We start from the raw sequence: 17,737 nt of genomic DNA, 5'->3' as shown, positions 1-17,737 counted from the left end.
TACATATGGTTATAATTTGTTGCGTGTATATATTTCTCTAAAAATAATACTGTTTTATTTGACTTGTTTATACTTTAAAGTAATATTTTTTGAATAATTACAATAAACAGTAATAATTAAGTAAATTTAAATATTATTAAATAAAATTTTATATTGCTGTTTTTTTAAGTTAATTAGTTCCTTTGTTTTTAAAATTAACAAATTTATGTCCCATTAATGTTCTTCTCCTCGATCAAAACCCTCAATTTATCATTTTCTATCCAAATTATTATTTAATAGTTTATGATGTATTCGAGATATAAAATAATTTTAAAAGTTTTAAAGTAAGAAATTTAGTGAAAACTTCATAAAAAAAAATCAAAGATTTGATAAGATATGACGTTAGGGTTTGAAAAATAAAATTCTTATAATTTAAGAAAAAGATAGAAAGAAGTATTGAACAAGATGAGTGATGGGATGAAGAAAATAGTTATAAAAATATTGTAAAAAATTATAATAAGTGTAACATTTCTCTTTTTTTTATTCTAAATTATTAAGTTCACGTACTGTGTTGTTTTGAAAAATTTACAAATGTTACCGTCAATAACACATACTCTTATAAATACATATTATCACTTATCAACCTATATAATTCTTTTCCAGAATTATATATTCGACGCATAAAAAATAAAAACATAAGCATAATATGACATTTTTTTTCAACATACTTAATTAAAGTTACATTAAAAACATTTTTTTATCAGCAAATAAACGTGTTCCTTGCTTATCCTATTTTTTAATTTTATACATAAAAACTTAGAAAACAGACGGTTTGTCAAATTTTACACTAATTGGGAGGAGAGAAGGAAATGGAAAAAGAAAATGAGACAAATTATAGTTCTTTTTTCTATTATTTGATGTAAAAGAAAAAGAAAAAATAAAAAAACAATGTTACATTCTTACTTCTATTATTTTGGTTGAATAAAAAGGTGAAAAAAAAAGAATTTGTTTTTTTTATAAAAGTATAATAGAATAGAAAAACACCTTCAATATTACTGAAACAGAGTCATGTTGAGATTGCCACTAGAAGTCCATTGCATGGGTGATAGGTCTAATATTACATGTGCAAACCGCAAAGTTATAGAATGTTATAAATGGTGTTTTATTATCTTGATGTTTTCACATTACTAATCTTATATTTTCTTTATTTGCAAAAAAAAATCTTATATATATTTTATTTTCTCTCACATTAATTACATCTATTTTTTTTTCCTTTACCTCTCTTTTTTCAAAGTATATACACAGAATGTGAAAAAAAAAATTCTATTAACAAAGCTCCATGAATATAATTTTATTTGATCTGTTTCGGTGAACAAGAAAAAATTATTTTTATACAACAAACCTGAAAGTCTGAAACTATGCATTCTATTTATATGGCTTAATAATTAGTTTCCAACTGATGTGAACTGTATTACATGCAGTTTGGAATTATGCTGTACAGTAATGATTTGACTGTGATTTACATTATTGTGGCTCTAACCTTTAGGCATGTGCAGTGTAGCAGTATTTTGTATGATCCGAGCAATAGCATTTCTCTACCTGGATGGAACCCAATGTACCAATTTTAAAAAGAATAATATTTATGTAACAATCTTTGGCTAAATTATTAAATAGTTTCAATCCACCATCCATAGGTGCATAGATAGCTAGTTTCAGCTAATCTTTACGTGATTTATATAGTATTTAAGGTATTCAAGTTACAAGAAAAAAACTAATATCATCTAATTACAATAAAAATTAATTTGAGTTATAATTATTTTAAACTATCTGATAATTTCTGGTGGAGTGGATTCATGCGGTTGAGCTGCATTCTCTAATAGGTCCCACTCATCTGATGTTAGAAGTTGCTGAGAAAGTTGTCAACACATACACTGAATCAGTGGGCCATTGAGGGATATAAGTATATAACATATCTCTGCTATTTTGAGAAAAGACAGCATAAGTTACAACATCTATATTTGCAAATGTGTCAGATGAACAGGATAACAAACCATACATCACACGAACGATTTTAATGCAATACTCATCATATCCGATTCAACAAGAATAAATTTGCATCATCAGTTAAGTTGTTGTGCTTTGAATTCCTCACTCAGATTCAGTACTTTCCTTGCTTATGGATCACTTATAAGTCTTACCGGTTGGAATCAAGTGACAAGAAAGAAAGAAAACGATTTGATAATCTAAGATAAAGCCTCAAAATAGAAAACAGTTAATGACCTTTCCTCCTTTCTCTTCATCAAATGTTGGGATTTTGCTATATGCAACCAAAGACTAATGGCTGTTAAACTCGAATGGGAGACTCATGATGTTGTATCCAACCGTGTGTATATTCGATCCTTATATTCTTGCTTATTGGCTATATATGGGAATCAAAGTCAAAAACTTTCTCTACTAATCAATGACATGAACTTCTTTGCCAGAAAAAGGAAAATATACTGACACAAAAGGAAGAGAGAGAGAGAGAGAGAGAGAGAGAGAGAGAGAGAGAGAGAGAGAGAGAGAGAGATTGAAAGTGAAGTTGAAAAGTTGAAATGAAATTCTTGCATTGAACTTGATCATTGAAGTACGTACTGTACTTGTTACATATTTATTTGTAAGTTACATGAACATAGGGGGGGAAAATTAAATGAAATTAAAGTAAGGAAAAAGCCTCATCATCCTTCGTTTTTTTTTTCTTAAAAAAAAACGACCAACCATATAAAAACCTTGGTCATCGGAGAGGGCTCTATCTGTGTGCTATTTTTTTTCTTTCGGTGTGTGTGTTTTTTTTACAAGATATTGTTATTTTGTTTATACAAAAACAAAATTCCTGAGACTAAAGAAATTAAATTAAAGCAGCACTAGCTAGTGGTCATGTATGTGATGTCAAGTCCTTTTGTTTTAGAAACAATTTAGAACTGTGAAATGCAACGTCTATGACAAGCAGTAGTGCGCTGTTTCTTTTGCTTAGTCTCATTTTTCCAAACTTGGCCAATATCTTGAGCAATTTTCACAGCATCAGAAGAAGCACCAGAGAGCCCTCTCTTTGTGAACCCCACAGCATAAAGTCCAGCATTTCCCTTCCAACCATGAGGGAATGGCATCTTTGGGTATCCATTCTTTGAGAAAAATTCACCTTCCTGCACATAACATAACCAAAACAACATTAGTTCACTATTAAATTTCAGAGATAATTAAGAAGCTTCTAAAACATCCCCCACCCAAAAAGTTAAAAAGGACAAAACAAAACCAATCTGCCTCAAAAGGCTTTCTGAACTGACAATCTTCTGTGGTGAAAATATTAGAAAAACAAAAATAAAAATCCCTTTTTTTCTATTTTAAAAAAAACAAGCGATCTAGAACATATTCTCACCTGAAGCCAAGAAGGGACATTGCTGCGGTAACCGGTTGCAAGCACTATTGCATCAATATCAAGCTTTTCACCATTAATAAACTCAACTTCACCATTATTGAACCTCTTGATTCCTGGCACCACTTCTATGTCACCGGATCTAATCCTCTCCAAGGCACCAATATCCAAAACTGGGGTCTTCCCCTTTCTGTTCTTCATCTCCAAAGGACCCTTTGAAGGCCTTTTGAGCCCCAACTTCTCAATGTTCCCCAAAACAAACCATGCCAAGATCAAGAGAATCTTGTCAACAAGCCAAAGGGGCAGCCATTGCAGCAACATAACCGCCAATTCAAAAGTTGATATTCCAAACACTTCTCTAGGCAACACGTGAACCTGTATCCAAAAACAGAACACCCCTGTTAGATTCCATCCTCAAAACATATATTTCTTTCTTTGACAAAGAAACAATTGTCATCAAATCACAGATCATCCATCCATTTCTTGACTTTTAAAGTAACCACTTTAAAAGTCTTGTTACTTTAAAAGTCATCAGATGGACGATTTCTGATTGATTGTGAATATAAATTAACTATCATTCAATCACAGTTCCTCCATATAGGAAAATTTTCTTGACTTTTATAATAACTACTTTAAAAGTCATCTAATGGATGATTTTTGATTGATTGGTAGTGCAATATTTTTTTTATGCTGACAGTGTATGACAATTAAACTTACCGAGCTACGAACAACCATGGACGGAGAAGAATGGTGGTTGCAAAGGTCAAGTGAGAGTTCCATGCCGGAATTGCCACATCCAACAACAAGAACCTTCTTTCCCCTGAATCTCTCCCCTGACTTGTAATCACAAGCATGGATCACATCACCTTTGAACTCACTCAACCCTTCAATCTCAGGCATAACACACTCCGCATTCTCCCCGGTGGCCACCACGAGCCACCTGCAAATGTACTCAACCTCGCCGCGAGCCGCGCCACTCGAGGATGAAACGGTCTTAACCCTCCACAAGCCGCTTGTCTCGTCGTACCTCGCGGACTGCACACACTCGTTGAACTGAGGGTTGATCTCGAAGTGCTTAGCGTAGGATTCTAAGTACTCTATGAACTGTTTCTTTGTGGGGTATTCGGGGAAGTCTTCAGGGAAGGGTAGTTTCGGGAGCTGGCAGAATTGTTTTGGAAGGTGAAGTTTGAGCCTGTCGTAGGTTCTTTTTTGCCACAGTGAGGCTATGCAATCTGCACGTTCGAGAACCATGAAGGGTACCCCTTGTTCTCTAAGGCATGCTGCTGTGGCTAGCCCTGAGGGTCCTGCCCCTACGATTATAGGGCCATTCACCCAAATGCAACGGCGAGAGAACAAGTCTTCGTTGTCTACTAGGCGAAACAAGTTCTCCATTCTGAATGATGTTTTTTTTTTTCCGGTTCGGTTTGGTTTGGTTTGGGTTTTGAGAAAGTAAGAATTGTGCCTTTTGAAAGTGGTTTTCTTTGTTTGAAGAAGCTTTACTGGGTTTGGAAATGAGAATGTGAGTTTTGGAATGAATGAAGAAGAAAGAGGGGTTGAGGAGCTTAAATAGGGGATTGAACATGATAGATGCATGTGATGGGAGTGGGAGAGTTAATGCTCTTTCTTCTCTCTTCTACATTAAAATATTATTACGTCATTTTAAATAATCAAAAGGCATATTTTAGACTACTTTTTTATCTTTATTTTTTTTTAAGCGTCACAGTGTATTAAACTTTTTAATGTGCAAATATCGTTTTTGATTGTCAAATCATGATAAGGCAGTTTTCTTTTGGTATTTTAGAACGTTGTTTTTGTTTTCGATCGGTATGTGACTATTTTATGACATTATATTCCGTGCCATTATTTTATTAGATCCTACTATGTTCTGGTTGTTAAAAAAATTGCGCAAGGATTGGCAAATAATTTTGTGAGAATTTATTCTTTCATCATCACAATCGCAATGGGTTTTCCTTTTCTTTTTATGAAAAAGGTACTTCTAATGTATAAATTAAGTTAGGTAGCAACCGATCATCCTCATGAGAAGGAATGGAATTTTCATGCACTCAATTACACATGACATATTTACAAACACGTAATAATCAATCAATAAGGATTTACCGCTTTACAGGGGTCAGTGTGTAAAATCAGATAATAGAAGTACCATTTTACAAGATTACTTTTGGAAAGCGAAGGGGTCTTTAATAATAAGCAAATAGTCAAACATAATGGAAGGAGAATTAGGAGGCAATGATGATGACATGTCATCCTCATCTGATTCTTTGGGTCCACAATAGCGAAAGGAAGCTCAATGAATCGGGAAAAATAATTAAATAAAAACAATATATTCTATAATTGACACAAAAGCTTAACATGCTGGTTCCATCAAAGAAAAATAGAAACATTTCACCTGAAAAGTGTAAATTTAAGTTTTGCTACACAATATACACGTAAATACTACCGGTAGTCTTTTTATTTGTAAGAAAAAAAAATATGTTTTTAATTCTTATAAATATTAAAATGTTTAGAATTTATTCCTGTTTCAAAAAGTATACTTTTTATCCTCATAATATCTTGATTCAAAATTAAATTCAAGAAATTTAATCTTAGGCATCAATATCAAGCGTCATCTAAAAGGATCCTAATGGAAAAATCTATAAATAGTAGGCGATGATGAGGTGGCAAGGAAAGAGCTGAGTAAAATGGGTGGAAGAGAGGACGAGGCACGTGGTGTGGATGAGTGAATGAGCAATGAGAGCCTGAGGTGAGTGAGTAGGCTGGACCCAAATACATAAACCATTGGCATTGTCACTTACACAACTGTTTCTGCCCACTCTCCCAACCAGTGGCGGACCTACACCCAATCGAAAGTGTATATTTATATTCCTCATCTTTTAAAATTTATTAAATTTATAAATAAATTTTTATATTTTTATATTTTATTTTATTTATATTTATATAATTAAATTTATTGATTTTATTTTTTATAATTTATACTCACTGACTTAGGATCTTAAATCCATCACCAATCTCAACCTCAACTTCACACCCCACTGCTGCCATGTGTCTGTTGCCCATTTGGCCAACTATATTTTCTTCACTATCATACTCGTTTTCTGCCTTTAACCAAATACCAAAAAAATCTACTCGCATCACATGCTCTAATCTACGTATTAATTCATGCTATTTATTTTCTTGCTTTTGAATTTTCTCTCGTCAGCAACATACCAGGTTAATTTAGTAAAAGAAAGAATGTTAATAATGTATTGCTTAACACACTTTTTGTTATTATTAGTTCAAATTTATTAAATTACAAATGAAATTTGTTAAGTAAAAAGTGAAAGTTACTCAATAAATTTCAATGCATAATAAAAAAAATATTTAAAATATAGTATATTTTAGTTTTTTTTAAATAACCACTAACTTTAATATATTGTCACAAGTCTTGGACTTTTGGGATGCTTGAGACTGATATTTATTAGGAGATTTAGTCACACTTAAAATTATATATTTTTTAAAAATATATATATATATTATATGAGAATACAAGTTTTTTTAACATGTTTATAATGTATTGCCAAGTTATAATAGCCATTTGATTATTAGGATTTTTCTGATTCACATAATGGAACTTTACAAGGGAGCAAAGAAAATAAAACTCGTTCATCCTCACAATGTTTTTGCATGTTATAGTTGTATGAAGTCAGTGTTCAAGAATATTTATCAAAAAATTTAAAAGAATGTTATTAAAATATATATTCAATATATCAAAAGTTTGAATTTTTTTATTTTGAAATTATTTACAAGCTACTCATAAACACTTTTTTAAAAAAATTATAAATCCTTTTGGAATATTTTTAAAAAATCCTTAAATATTAAATAAAAATATCAAACATTTTTATATTTCTAAGATTAAAAAAACATTTAGTCTTTACTTAATATTAATTATAAAGTACTAATTAAAAAGATTTTTCAAAAAGATGTATCTTTACGCGTCGAGAATACACATTATTTCATAGTGGGAAAATTATGAAAATGATTAAAAACAAACAAACGCTACGCCCTCGTAGTGCTACAGTGTAGATTAGATAGTTCTTTAGTTTGGATTTTGGACTATTAGCTTTTTACGACACAATCCGGTTATCCTATAGGCTAGTTGCACGTATAGTTTCTCCATCGATGTACTTCGATTGAAAGGACATATGAATCTGTGAATTAATGTGCTTGATCGATATATACTACTTCGCTGGTACATGGAAGCTGAGAAATGATTGAAGAATGTCACTTTCGGTGTGTTGTAAATAATCTTTAACTAATTATATATATACATAATTCAACGTCCATGTTAATGATAAAGTAGTAGTAATTAATTAACTTAAAGTAGGTATTAACAAATAACAAGCCTAGCCTCTTCAATGAGTTGACAGTGAAGTGTTGTTGATAAATAAAGCACCTAACTACCCTCTAGTTATAGTTTAATTAATGTTACAACTCTTGATTACCTACAGGCCACATACATATATGCAAGTACAAGTTTGTGGCAGCATATGAGTAGCTTTATTTCGGAAAATCATAGGGAGGATACCCCACCTTCTCCACTTTGAGAAGTGGTTAAAATTTCATGGGAGGGAGAGAGGGATGCATGTGCATGAGGCCTTGAACTTCATAGGAGTCTCTCCTTTTCATGAAAAGATTGTAAGCTACGAGCTTGGCGTTTCTCTAAAGGTCTTGTATATATTATTATTAAATTTTTTGCTTTGGAATGAATGAAATGATGAATGGGTATTATAGCTAGTAGCCACACCATCATTCATTCCAATCTTGCTCCAGTAGTACTACTATACTATATGATCCTATATATCAAATTAATGCTCCAACAAAAGCAATCCTCCAAATTGCTACACACCAAAGATATATGAGAGAGAGAGGAATGAATTAATATGCATAGATATATGTTCCTTTTAGCCAGCCATATCTCATATGCATGATATGATAGGGATATGTGTTTTTACTTCTTATCCCTAAGCTTCCCACACCACCCTTGCACTGCGCTCCAGAGCCAGCTTGGGGAGCCCCCCACACCCAGACCTTTTTCTTCTGTTACTATGTGAGATTCAAATTCCACTTTTTCTTCCTCCAATTATTGATTCCCCCCCCCCCCCCCCCCCCCCCTCCTTTGTAGTAATTGATCGTTTCCTAGCTAGAGCAGTATATAAAAATAATTAACTAGTTATACTAATTAAATTAAACTTTTTCTCTAGTCGGCGGTGGTGATCGATTTTTCTTAACAATAATTAACGCGTTTTTATTTTGGAATTATATATATATATATATATATATACTTTATTTGGTGTGATAGCTAGAGGCCACTGGCTAAGTAATATTAAAGTAGTGTAGTTGCATGAAAAGGAGACTATAATGAGTCTCAGTCACGCGGAATTAAAGAGAAGGTCAAGAAAGGCGAAATATATGTGTGTGTGTGTGTGGCTGGCTTCTTCGAAGTTTAAGGTCTCATCACTATTGATATATATTACTGAAATCTCAATTGCCAACTTCATAAAGTTAACCAATTTGCATTGGAATACATGGCTAGCTATGGCGGTGTGCCACTGTAGTGTTAATTTTTGTTTATAAATTATTAAGTTCCCAGTCCCACTTCCCTAGTTCCATGATCTTTTCGTTTTGCTGCTAAGAAATTTCTCAGTAAGTGGATCGATATGATGTTGGAGTTCGAGAAGGATGAGAAGGCGTGTCACAGAAAAGTTTATAGGTTATATTATATGCCGTGTTTCTAGCAAAGAGTACAAGAGGGATGTTTGTTCTTAGTCATAATCTTAACAGATCGATGGTTCTGGATGAAAAGATGCATGTCAAAATGCTAATTATAATAATTTGCAAAGTAGAATACTATAAACCTTTGAGGATGGTTCGGAATAAAAATGTTTTATGATCAATAATTTTTTTTTTATGAGTATCCAAATTTCTCTAAATCAATTAGGGTATGGATTTATACTAATGATTTATGGGACTTCATATTAACCCGTTGTTTAAAAGACAAATTTAAAGACAATTCGTTAGATGTTTTTATATTTATTTTTAAATTAAGATTGAAGTTTTACTTTGGAAATATGCATAATCTATTATTGAGGTAAAATTTTAATTCTAATTAGAAAACAATACTAAAAACATTTAAAGAATTGCATTTAAGTTTTGTTCTTATTTAAAAAGGCACTATATAAATTTGTAACAATTATACATTTAATTAACCACATTCATTACATCACTAGCTTAAACTTTTAGTTTTTTATTAAAAAAGCTAACAATCCTCATCTCACAAAAAAGAGAGAAGAAAATAGTCCTATTTAACAAATATTCGAGAATGAAATAAACAAGGTGGAAATAACCATAATTAATTTCAATATATATATATATAACAGGACTAACGGTGCATGATACCGACTAAAACGATGTACTTGTCAATTTGGTAAACCTCAATCAAACCTTTTTTACGTATAACCTAAAGTACAGGTGGCGAAAACACAACACATGGAACACGACAATAGGAAAAAATTAGTCGTATATACTCAAAAGATATAAAAATAGTTTATAAGAGAAGAAAATAAAATTTGTAAGAAAACCATTCCTTTCAAATTAGTCGTATATACTCAAAAGATATAAAGATAGTTTATAAGAGAAGAAAATAAAATTTGTGTGAGAAAACCATTCCTTTCAAATTTGAACTTTAGCATATACTATTTGATGTCATCAACTTTTATATCAAAAAACTATATTTATGTGCACAAACATTGCTAAAAGGAATTCGTACTTGCTGTGAAAAAAAAATAAAAAAGCATGGTCTTAATTAACTACGTGATGAATAACTTTCACTGAATAATATGAGTATCATTATATTATTCTATAATTTAAACTAGTAATGTTGGTTTCATTCGGATATGGTATATTTTTTTTTATAATAATTGTTACGTGGGGTTATTCCGACTTTCCTATTTAATTCGGGCTAAAAAAATCATTTTAGAGAACATCAAGCTTAATAGCTTAAATTAATATTTAGTTTTCACTTAACCCAGAAATACCTGAATAAGAATAATATTTAAACTAAGTTATTAGATACTTAAATACATGATCACGTGATCCTACACATATGAAACATAACAAATCTAACATTTTTTTCAGCGAAACATGCTTATATAAGAAATTAAAGCGGAAAACCCAATCTTAAGATGGACAGAGGCTGTCATCTTTAAATGTAGGTGTCATCACACTAAGAATGGATGAAGGTTGTCATAAGAGTTCGAGGGAGACAATTTAAAAAATTAAATTAAGCGGAAAACTTACCTTAAGATGGATGACGACTGTCATCTTTAAAGGCAATTTAAGAATGGAAGAATGTTGTCATCTTAGAGTTTGAGATGAATAGAGGCTTCCATCAAAATGGTTTAAGAAATTAAAGCAAAAAATCTGACCTTAAGATGGACGGAGAGCACCATTTATAAATACGCGTGTCCTCACTCTAAGAATGAATGAAAGTTATCATCCTAAAGTCAGGTGCATTTTAAGTTAACAATATTATTTATCTTAAGTAATATTGACTTGGAGGCAATTATTATGAAAGAAATACTCACATTAACTCTAACTCTTATGTCAACATTGTTTAGTGAGTAATACTGATCTAGGGATAATTGTTATGAATGTCACCTTGGATTTCCCTATTTAGTCCGGACCAAAAAGCAATTTGGTTCAAAGAACATCAAATTTAATAGTTTAAATTGGAATATGCACTTAACCTAAAAATATCATAATAAGAGTAATGTTCAAACTTAAGTAATCAAATACTTAAATATATGATTATGTGATCCCACACGTGAAACATAATAAAAATCTAATAATTTTTTTCTTCAAATACGCTTTTATGTATATTATTTAAATCTAATAATATTCTTTTATGTATGAATAGTTTCATTAATTTATTATTCTGTCACACATACCCTGATTTAAGCATCAAAGTCCACTATTGGAATTGCTCCTGAATCACAACAAAATATATCTCCTCCAAAATTTATCATTAAATTAAAAATTCTGTCCTTGAGATCACATTTATAAAAAAAACAATTCATAATTTACCATTTACATAAAAAAGTTGTCAAACATTGACGTCGTTTGAAGGTTTCACCGGTAAGTAGTAGCTGTATAGATCCAGTGAATTTTGAGCCAATTTGATATCGGTCTTTTCTTTCCTTTTATATTTCCCCCCCTTGTTTTTGTCACACTTTGTTAGGTAGGGTCATCATATACCCACAAATTTCTTCTGGGTCAACTAGGGAATATAAATCTCCCATTATAGCTATTCTTTAGGCATGATAGTTAGGAAAACAGACATTAAATATATTATTTAAAACGTTAGAGTTCAATGAGAACATACTAAAAAAGACTAGGGTTAGGTTCAATTCATGATTAACAAAGGGTCCCAACAGATTGTAAAAACGTTTTTTTTTATGAAACTTTGAACTTTTGAGTTTTTATGTCATCATTTTGCTTAGAATATTTTTTATTATCTCTTAGCTGAGTAATATTTCAAATTTCAAATATATACAAATTCCTCTTTAATTTAAAAACATATAATGTAAAAATTATATAAGCAACAAACAAGAATTCAATTACTAAATTTTAAAATTGATGTATCACTTGCAAGTTAATTACACGCGTCGGTTTGAATTAAGTTTGACAAAACATATACGTTAACCAATTAAAATACTTTAATTTGGGTTATGTTACATTTGCACTTTTTTTTTATCAAATCCAAATCAAACATATGATCACTTCAAATGACAAGTGTCACTAATTATGCTATCAATTTATATTTTTTAACATTTAAGCTATTAAATTATTAACCAATAAATGGTTGGACTAGAATTAAAACTAATTTGCCTTTATTCATAAGAAAAAATGCTAACACATGAACAAACAAGAGAGAATCTCATGTCCTAGTTTCACGGTGGTGAGAGCAAACACTCATAGTACAATATATTATGGCGGCGAGCAATAGAGTGTCACATGGCAGAGCACCATAATCGTTATGAGAAGTAAAATATAAAAACAAAAAGAACAAAGTAAGAAGAAAATCTGAACAAATCTATGAGGTTATAATAAGAACCTTAAAAAGATTTTAGAAGATCTTCGTTTTCTCAAAATATTCTTTCTCGTTCTTTTATCTTGTGACAAACTAAAAACTTACATTGTTTGTCGTAGCGACAAATTATACCGACTTTTCCTCGAACGGAATATTTTCTGGCATGTGTTTGGATATGTGAGATGAGAGAACATAATCTTAGTAAATATGATTGGTATTAAAATATGATTGGGTGGGATTTTTGTCATGGAAACCCTTACGAATGAGATTGGTATTAAAATTAATTATGTAATGCTGACCCATTTTATACCACGTCGTCAAACAAACTCAAAAGCTAATTTATTAATAATGTGTTAATTTTTATTTATTTTATAAAAAGGATATACATTAAGAGTGTAAATTTACACTGTCTTACCAAACATGATTTTTAATTGAAGGATAGTGTGAATTAATTTATACAAATAGTTTTTTTTAGATAAATTTATACTAATAGTATAAATCCATTAAGAAAAATTCCTTTAGTATTATACTTCCTACCTTTTAAGATTTAAACATTACACTTTGTTTTTCTTATTTTAAGATAAGCATTTTTTTCCTTTAATAGTTTGTAATTGTAGATTTTTAAGCCAAAAGATAAAATACATGTATATTGGAAATTAAATTTCTATCACTAAAGTTTATGTGGCTTAAATACAAAGTAAAAGATAGTATTTTTCTAGTTGAATCTTAGTTGAATGGATATATTGGAAGTTCTTTTAATTTCAACTTTCAAGAGAACTTATTTATTATAGTTGGTGACAATTTTCACTATAAATAGATGAGAGAAAAGAGATTGTGAAACAAATCCATTTTGTTGAGAGAAAAGTGTTTTTGTGTGAGAGTGTTATCATTTCTCGTAGCCATTGAATGAGGTACTCGTGTTTGTAGAGTGGTACATTATTTGGGGTGAGTTACAATTTTATAATCATTTTTGTGATAGTGAAATACTTTGAGTCGATTCTGTAGACATGAGCAAGAGATGTCAAATCACGTTTAAATTTTTGTGTTTGTTATTATTTTTCTTACTGTGCAATCTTTGTTGTGTTCTCACGATCTTTTGTGGGGATTGATAATTTTATTTGTGAGAGTTAATTACCCGATAGAAATTCCCCACAGTTTTAACCATTTTTTCTATAAAAATATAATATTTTTTACTAAAGAATGATTTTTTGAGAAGATAAATCATTTCTTAACATATTTATGCAATTTTTTCAAAAAATAATGTAGCTAAATTATTTAATTTTTATAATAATTTCGATAATAAATTTGGTTAGACTTTTTGTCACTACTAAAACGTTTACTTTGTTTATGACTCCTTACGAAGAGTAGTAGTAATATTGATGTGTAGATAGAAAGTACTATTAGGGCATTGAGTGAAAGGTAACGTGGTAAATAACAAATATTTTACTGTAATTTTAATTTAAAATATATTCTTTAAAAGTTAAATGAACTAAATTATATATTTCAAAATAAGAGATGAGAATAGTTTTATGCATATATTTTTCTCAATAAAAAATTATAAGATTGATTTAATAGTAAAAGAAGAATATGAAGAAAAAAAAGAGATCACGAATTTGAATCATTTCACTCACAAAAAATTAACAACTAACATTTATTGATAAAAAAAATATCACTCGTAAGAAAAGGAATATAATATAATCTAAAATTAATAGTTCAAGCAATATTAATATTTATAATCTAGTTAAATAATTTTAAGCAATTTTTTGTTAAGACAAGTTTTAAGTCAATTTTAATGACTTTTTATTTATCACTAAATGAGTGAATCAAGTTGTATGAGGTTATTTATTTTAATTAGTAGTCTCAAATTTAAATTTTAAATATATAATTATATTAAATATTTCGGAACAAAAAGTTTCTACTATCCATACTAATACTAAAAAAAATATACGCAATCTCTATAACATTGTGAATTACACTATTTTTTAATCTCTCAAGTATTTTTATGTCTCATTTTAATTTAATTTTTATTTTAATTAATTAATAAATCAATTTACTTTTCTCACTTTAATTTTAATTTCCATTAATAATTATACATATTTTGACCGTTTAAAAAATATTTAAGTCAATTGTAATTACTTTTACAAAATTTACATACAATATTTTAAACATTTGTAAATCCTTTATTATAAAACAAAAATAATGACTCAACTTTTTTAATTTAATTATTAGTATGGGTAGTTTTTGTTAATTAAAAAAATTCGAACTCACATCTTTTTTCCTTCTCTTTTTTTCCTTCGCCACTAGACAACTCTATATCTTCAACGGTCCCGACATTAACAATTGATTTAAATGCTAAGACTTTGAGATAGGTTATATTTCTAATAAAATAATTTAAATATTGATTCAGTTGTGTCCAATCAGATAAAATGACTATTGCTATCGAGCTTTTTTTAATAAAAAAATAACATATGAATATTTACTTTTAAATTGTACAACACATATATAATATTAGCTAGAAAGAATATCTTATAATTTCATTACAAAAAATTAATGACAAGGATATATATAAGAGCACCTTCACCGAAAGTTGCTCTTCAAAAAGTATTTTGTTGAGCAACTTGAATAATAATTTAGAACCAATAGAAAGTAACTCTCAATGCATGATCAAGTCAGAGCACAAGATGCTAGAAGGAATTGTTGCTCTTCTATTCTTAGTGAGGGCAAATTATGTTTTTATTCAGATTCAAGTGTATTAATTTTGTCTTTTTTTCTTATCCAAAAGCATTTGGACTTGTACCAATTGACAAGCAATAACAACTTGCCTCTTAAATACTGTATCCGGGTGAAAGATTGAAAACTAACGGCAAAATTGCATGGGAAACAAAAGGGAACGAAATGGTAAAATAGAGAGAAAAATAGTAGTGGTGGTGGAAAATGGGGGGAAAAGGTAAATCTTTGGCCACTTATAAATATCTGTCTATAATATTAAATTTAAATTTATAATCCTCTCAAAAAATATTAAATTTATAATTTCAACTTTAAATATCTCTTGTTTTTGTATCTATTTTTTTTCTCTATCAAATTATCATCTTTCTAGTTCATTTATTTTAATTTCTTTTTTATTTTCTTGAATTGTCTGCAAAATTTCATATTTTAAATGATAAAAAATTATATTTTCATTTCATAGTTTCTCTCTCCCCTCGTATATATATATATATAGACACACACAATGTATAGATCCAATTGAAATGTCAAGGCAATGTAAATTAAATTTTTAATTTGCAATGGGTTGCATGCACTAGTACCTGATGGGATTGTGCTACTCAATAGTTCCAAACACTTGTCAAGGAGATTACATTAACATTTTAAGTTGACTTGATGAAACATATTTAAAAAATATATTTTTATTATTTGTAGAAATTAAGTACCAGAAAGTGTTTTAAATGTAAGAATGATCACAATTGAATTACATAATATATAATGTACAATTATCCATATTTAATATATGTTGTTATTAATTTAAATTTTTCACAATTTATGTATTTTAAATTTCCAATAGAAAATTGTTTAATTAAGAAATTTATGTTGCTTTTTTATTTTAAAATTAAGATATAAATACATTAATTTGACACTAGGATGAATAATAAAATATACAAGTATGGACCAATATGTTATTAGTCCAAGTGGTATTTGACTTGAATCTCTTAAATAAAATTTTAGTTCAAATTTTGTGAATGAAAACAAATGTTAAAAGAGAAGATTGCATAAAAGTAATTAGTCAAATAAAATTATCAAATTTGAGAATTTACGTAAATTAAACTTAATTTATAAAATCGTAAGAATTTAATTCGCATAAAAAATATTAAAATACCTACAAATAACATAATAATTTAAATTTTCAACCCCATAATAAAAAAACATACTAATGTGTTATGTTTTATTTAGTTTTAATAATTATTATTTAATTTTTTCATATTATTATTTTTTATCGATAGAAATCAAAGATGATATCAAAGAATTTATAATATTTATGCACATTATCTAACTAACTGAGTTAGACCCTTTGATAATTTTTATATTATATGTTATGCTTTAAATAGTTTATTATAATGTTCATTATAATATTTTTTATTACTATTATTATTTAATAATTTATTTATTTTAAAGTTAAACGTATTTTTAGTCCCTATAAATAAAAAAAAGAATTTTTTTAGTCCCTCACTTTTAAAACACTGATTTTTGGTCCTATATTATTATTGAAAATGTATCATAATAAACCGCAATGACTAACTCAGTTAGTAAGAGTTAACAGTAGTGCAGTTTGTGGTAATTTTTTTGACAAAAGACTATATGGAAAGTAAGAATTAAATTGATACAAAATAACTAATATTATTTAAAAAATTTAAAAACACATATAAATAAAAATATTATTTCTTAAAAAAACTTTCGTAATTAATTGATTGGGCTGACTTTATTCCGCGCGCCGGCGTATTTCATTTACAGATTACTAGAGTTTGGGATTACAGTACTAAACAGTTGTGTTTGATGGCACATTGGCTGAAACAATTTTGAATCCGACTGGTAAAGAATTTTTTTATAATTCTTACACTATTTTTTATATCAATTTTCTTATTTGTAGGATAAGTATTAACTGTATGTTATATCATTAATACATAAATATATTCATTTTCTATTTAATTTTTTATTTATAAAATAATAAAAAATGTAGCAAAATTTGCAGGAAAATAAACTTTGACTTGATGCATAAGAATTAAGATATCAATTATTTATTTTCAAGAATGACGTATGAGTGCATATGATATAAGTAGAAAATCAAGTAAAAAAGAAATGTTGATGTCAAGAGAGGAAACAAAAAGAGGAAGGGTGGCCATTTTAAAATAAAAAATACTCCTACCTAATTATAATAATTTATAATTTTATAGTCATATATCACGACTCGATTATCGTGACATATGCAAGCTTTACTGTTTGAACTAAGTTTGAAGTCATCTTCAATATTAGTCATCTGCATTACCACGTTAGGGGCATTGCACCTGGCACAACCACGGCGCTGCATGTGGCACCTCTTGACCTCATTTTAAGCTTTCACATACCATAAATTGCGTTTTTTTTTTTGTTTTATTTTATCTAAATCCCCCATCACTCTATTCTAGGTGCCGCCCTCAAAGACCCTCTTCCAT

The 17,737-nt window shown here is 29.0% G+C and overlaps 1 protein-coding gene across 1 annotated transcript; it reads right to left on the bottom strand.

The window, feature by feature from the left end:
• Positions 1-2,560: 2,560 nt before the first annotated feature.
• On the bottom strand, positions 2,561-5,331 carry LOC100796169 (probable indole-3-pyruvate monooxygenase YUCCA5). The gene is made up of 3 exons (XM_003521278.4): positions 4,109-5,331; positions 3,395-3,766; positions 2,561-3,161 (listed from the first exon to the last, which is right to left on the bottom strand). Exons 1-3 carry the CDS (start codon positions 4,982-4,984, stop codon positions 2,934-2,936), a joined length of 1,476 nt encoding a protein of 491 aa, XP_003521326.2. The 5' UTR covers positions 4,985-5,331; the 3' UTR covers positions 2,561-2,933.
• Between the last annotated feature and the right edge of the window lie 12,406 nt (positions 5,332-17,737).

The sequence above is a fragment of the Glycine max genome, chromosome 3 (genome assembly GCF_000004515.6).
Source record: "Glycine max cultivar Williams 82 chromosome 3, Glycine_max_v4.0, whole genome shotgun sequence".
Taxonomy (NCBI): Eukaryota; Viridiplantae; Streptophyta; class Magnoliopsida; order Fabales; family Fabaceae; genus Glycine; species Glycine max.
Note: the sequence above shows the minus strand (reverse complement) of the source record. Positions and strands in the feature narration are given on the sequence as shown.

What these genes read in the sequence shown, in the direction of transcription:
- LOC100796169 (XM_003521278.4), bottom strand. Translation starts at nt 4,984, where the DNA reads ATGCATCTATCATGTTCAATCCCCTATTTAAGCTCCTCAACCCCTCTT. An exon ending in CCATGGTTGTTCGTAGCTCG is followed by an intron (nt 3,767 to 4,108) that starts GTAAGTTTAATT and finishes TTTTGGATACAG; the next exon opens with GTTCACGTGTTGCCTAGAGA. An exon ending in ATGTCCCTTCTTGGCTTCAG is followed by an intron (nt 3,162 to 3,394) that starts GTGAGAATATGT and finishes TGTTATGTGCAG; the next exon opens with GAAGGTGAATTTTTCTCAAA.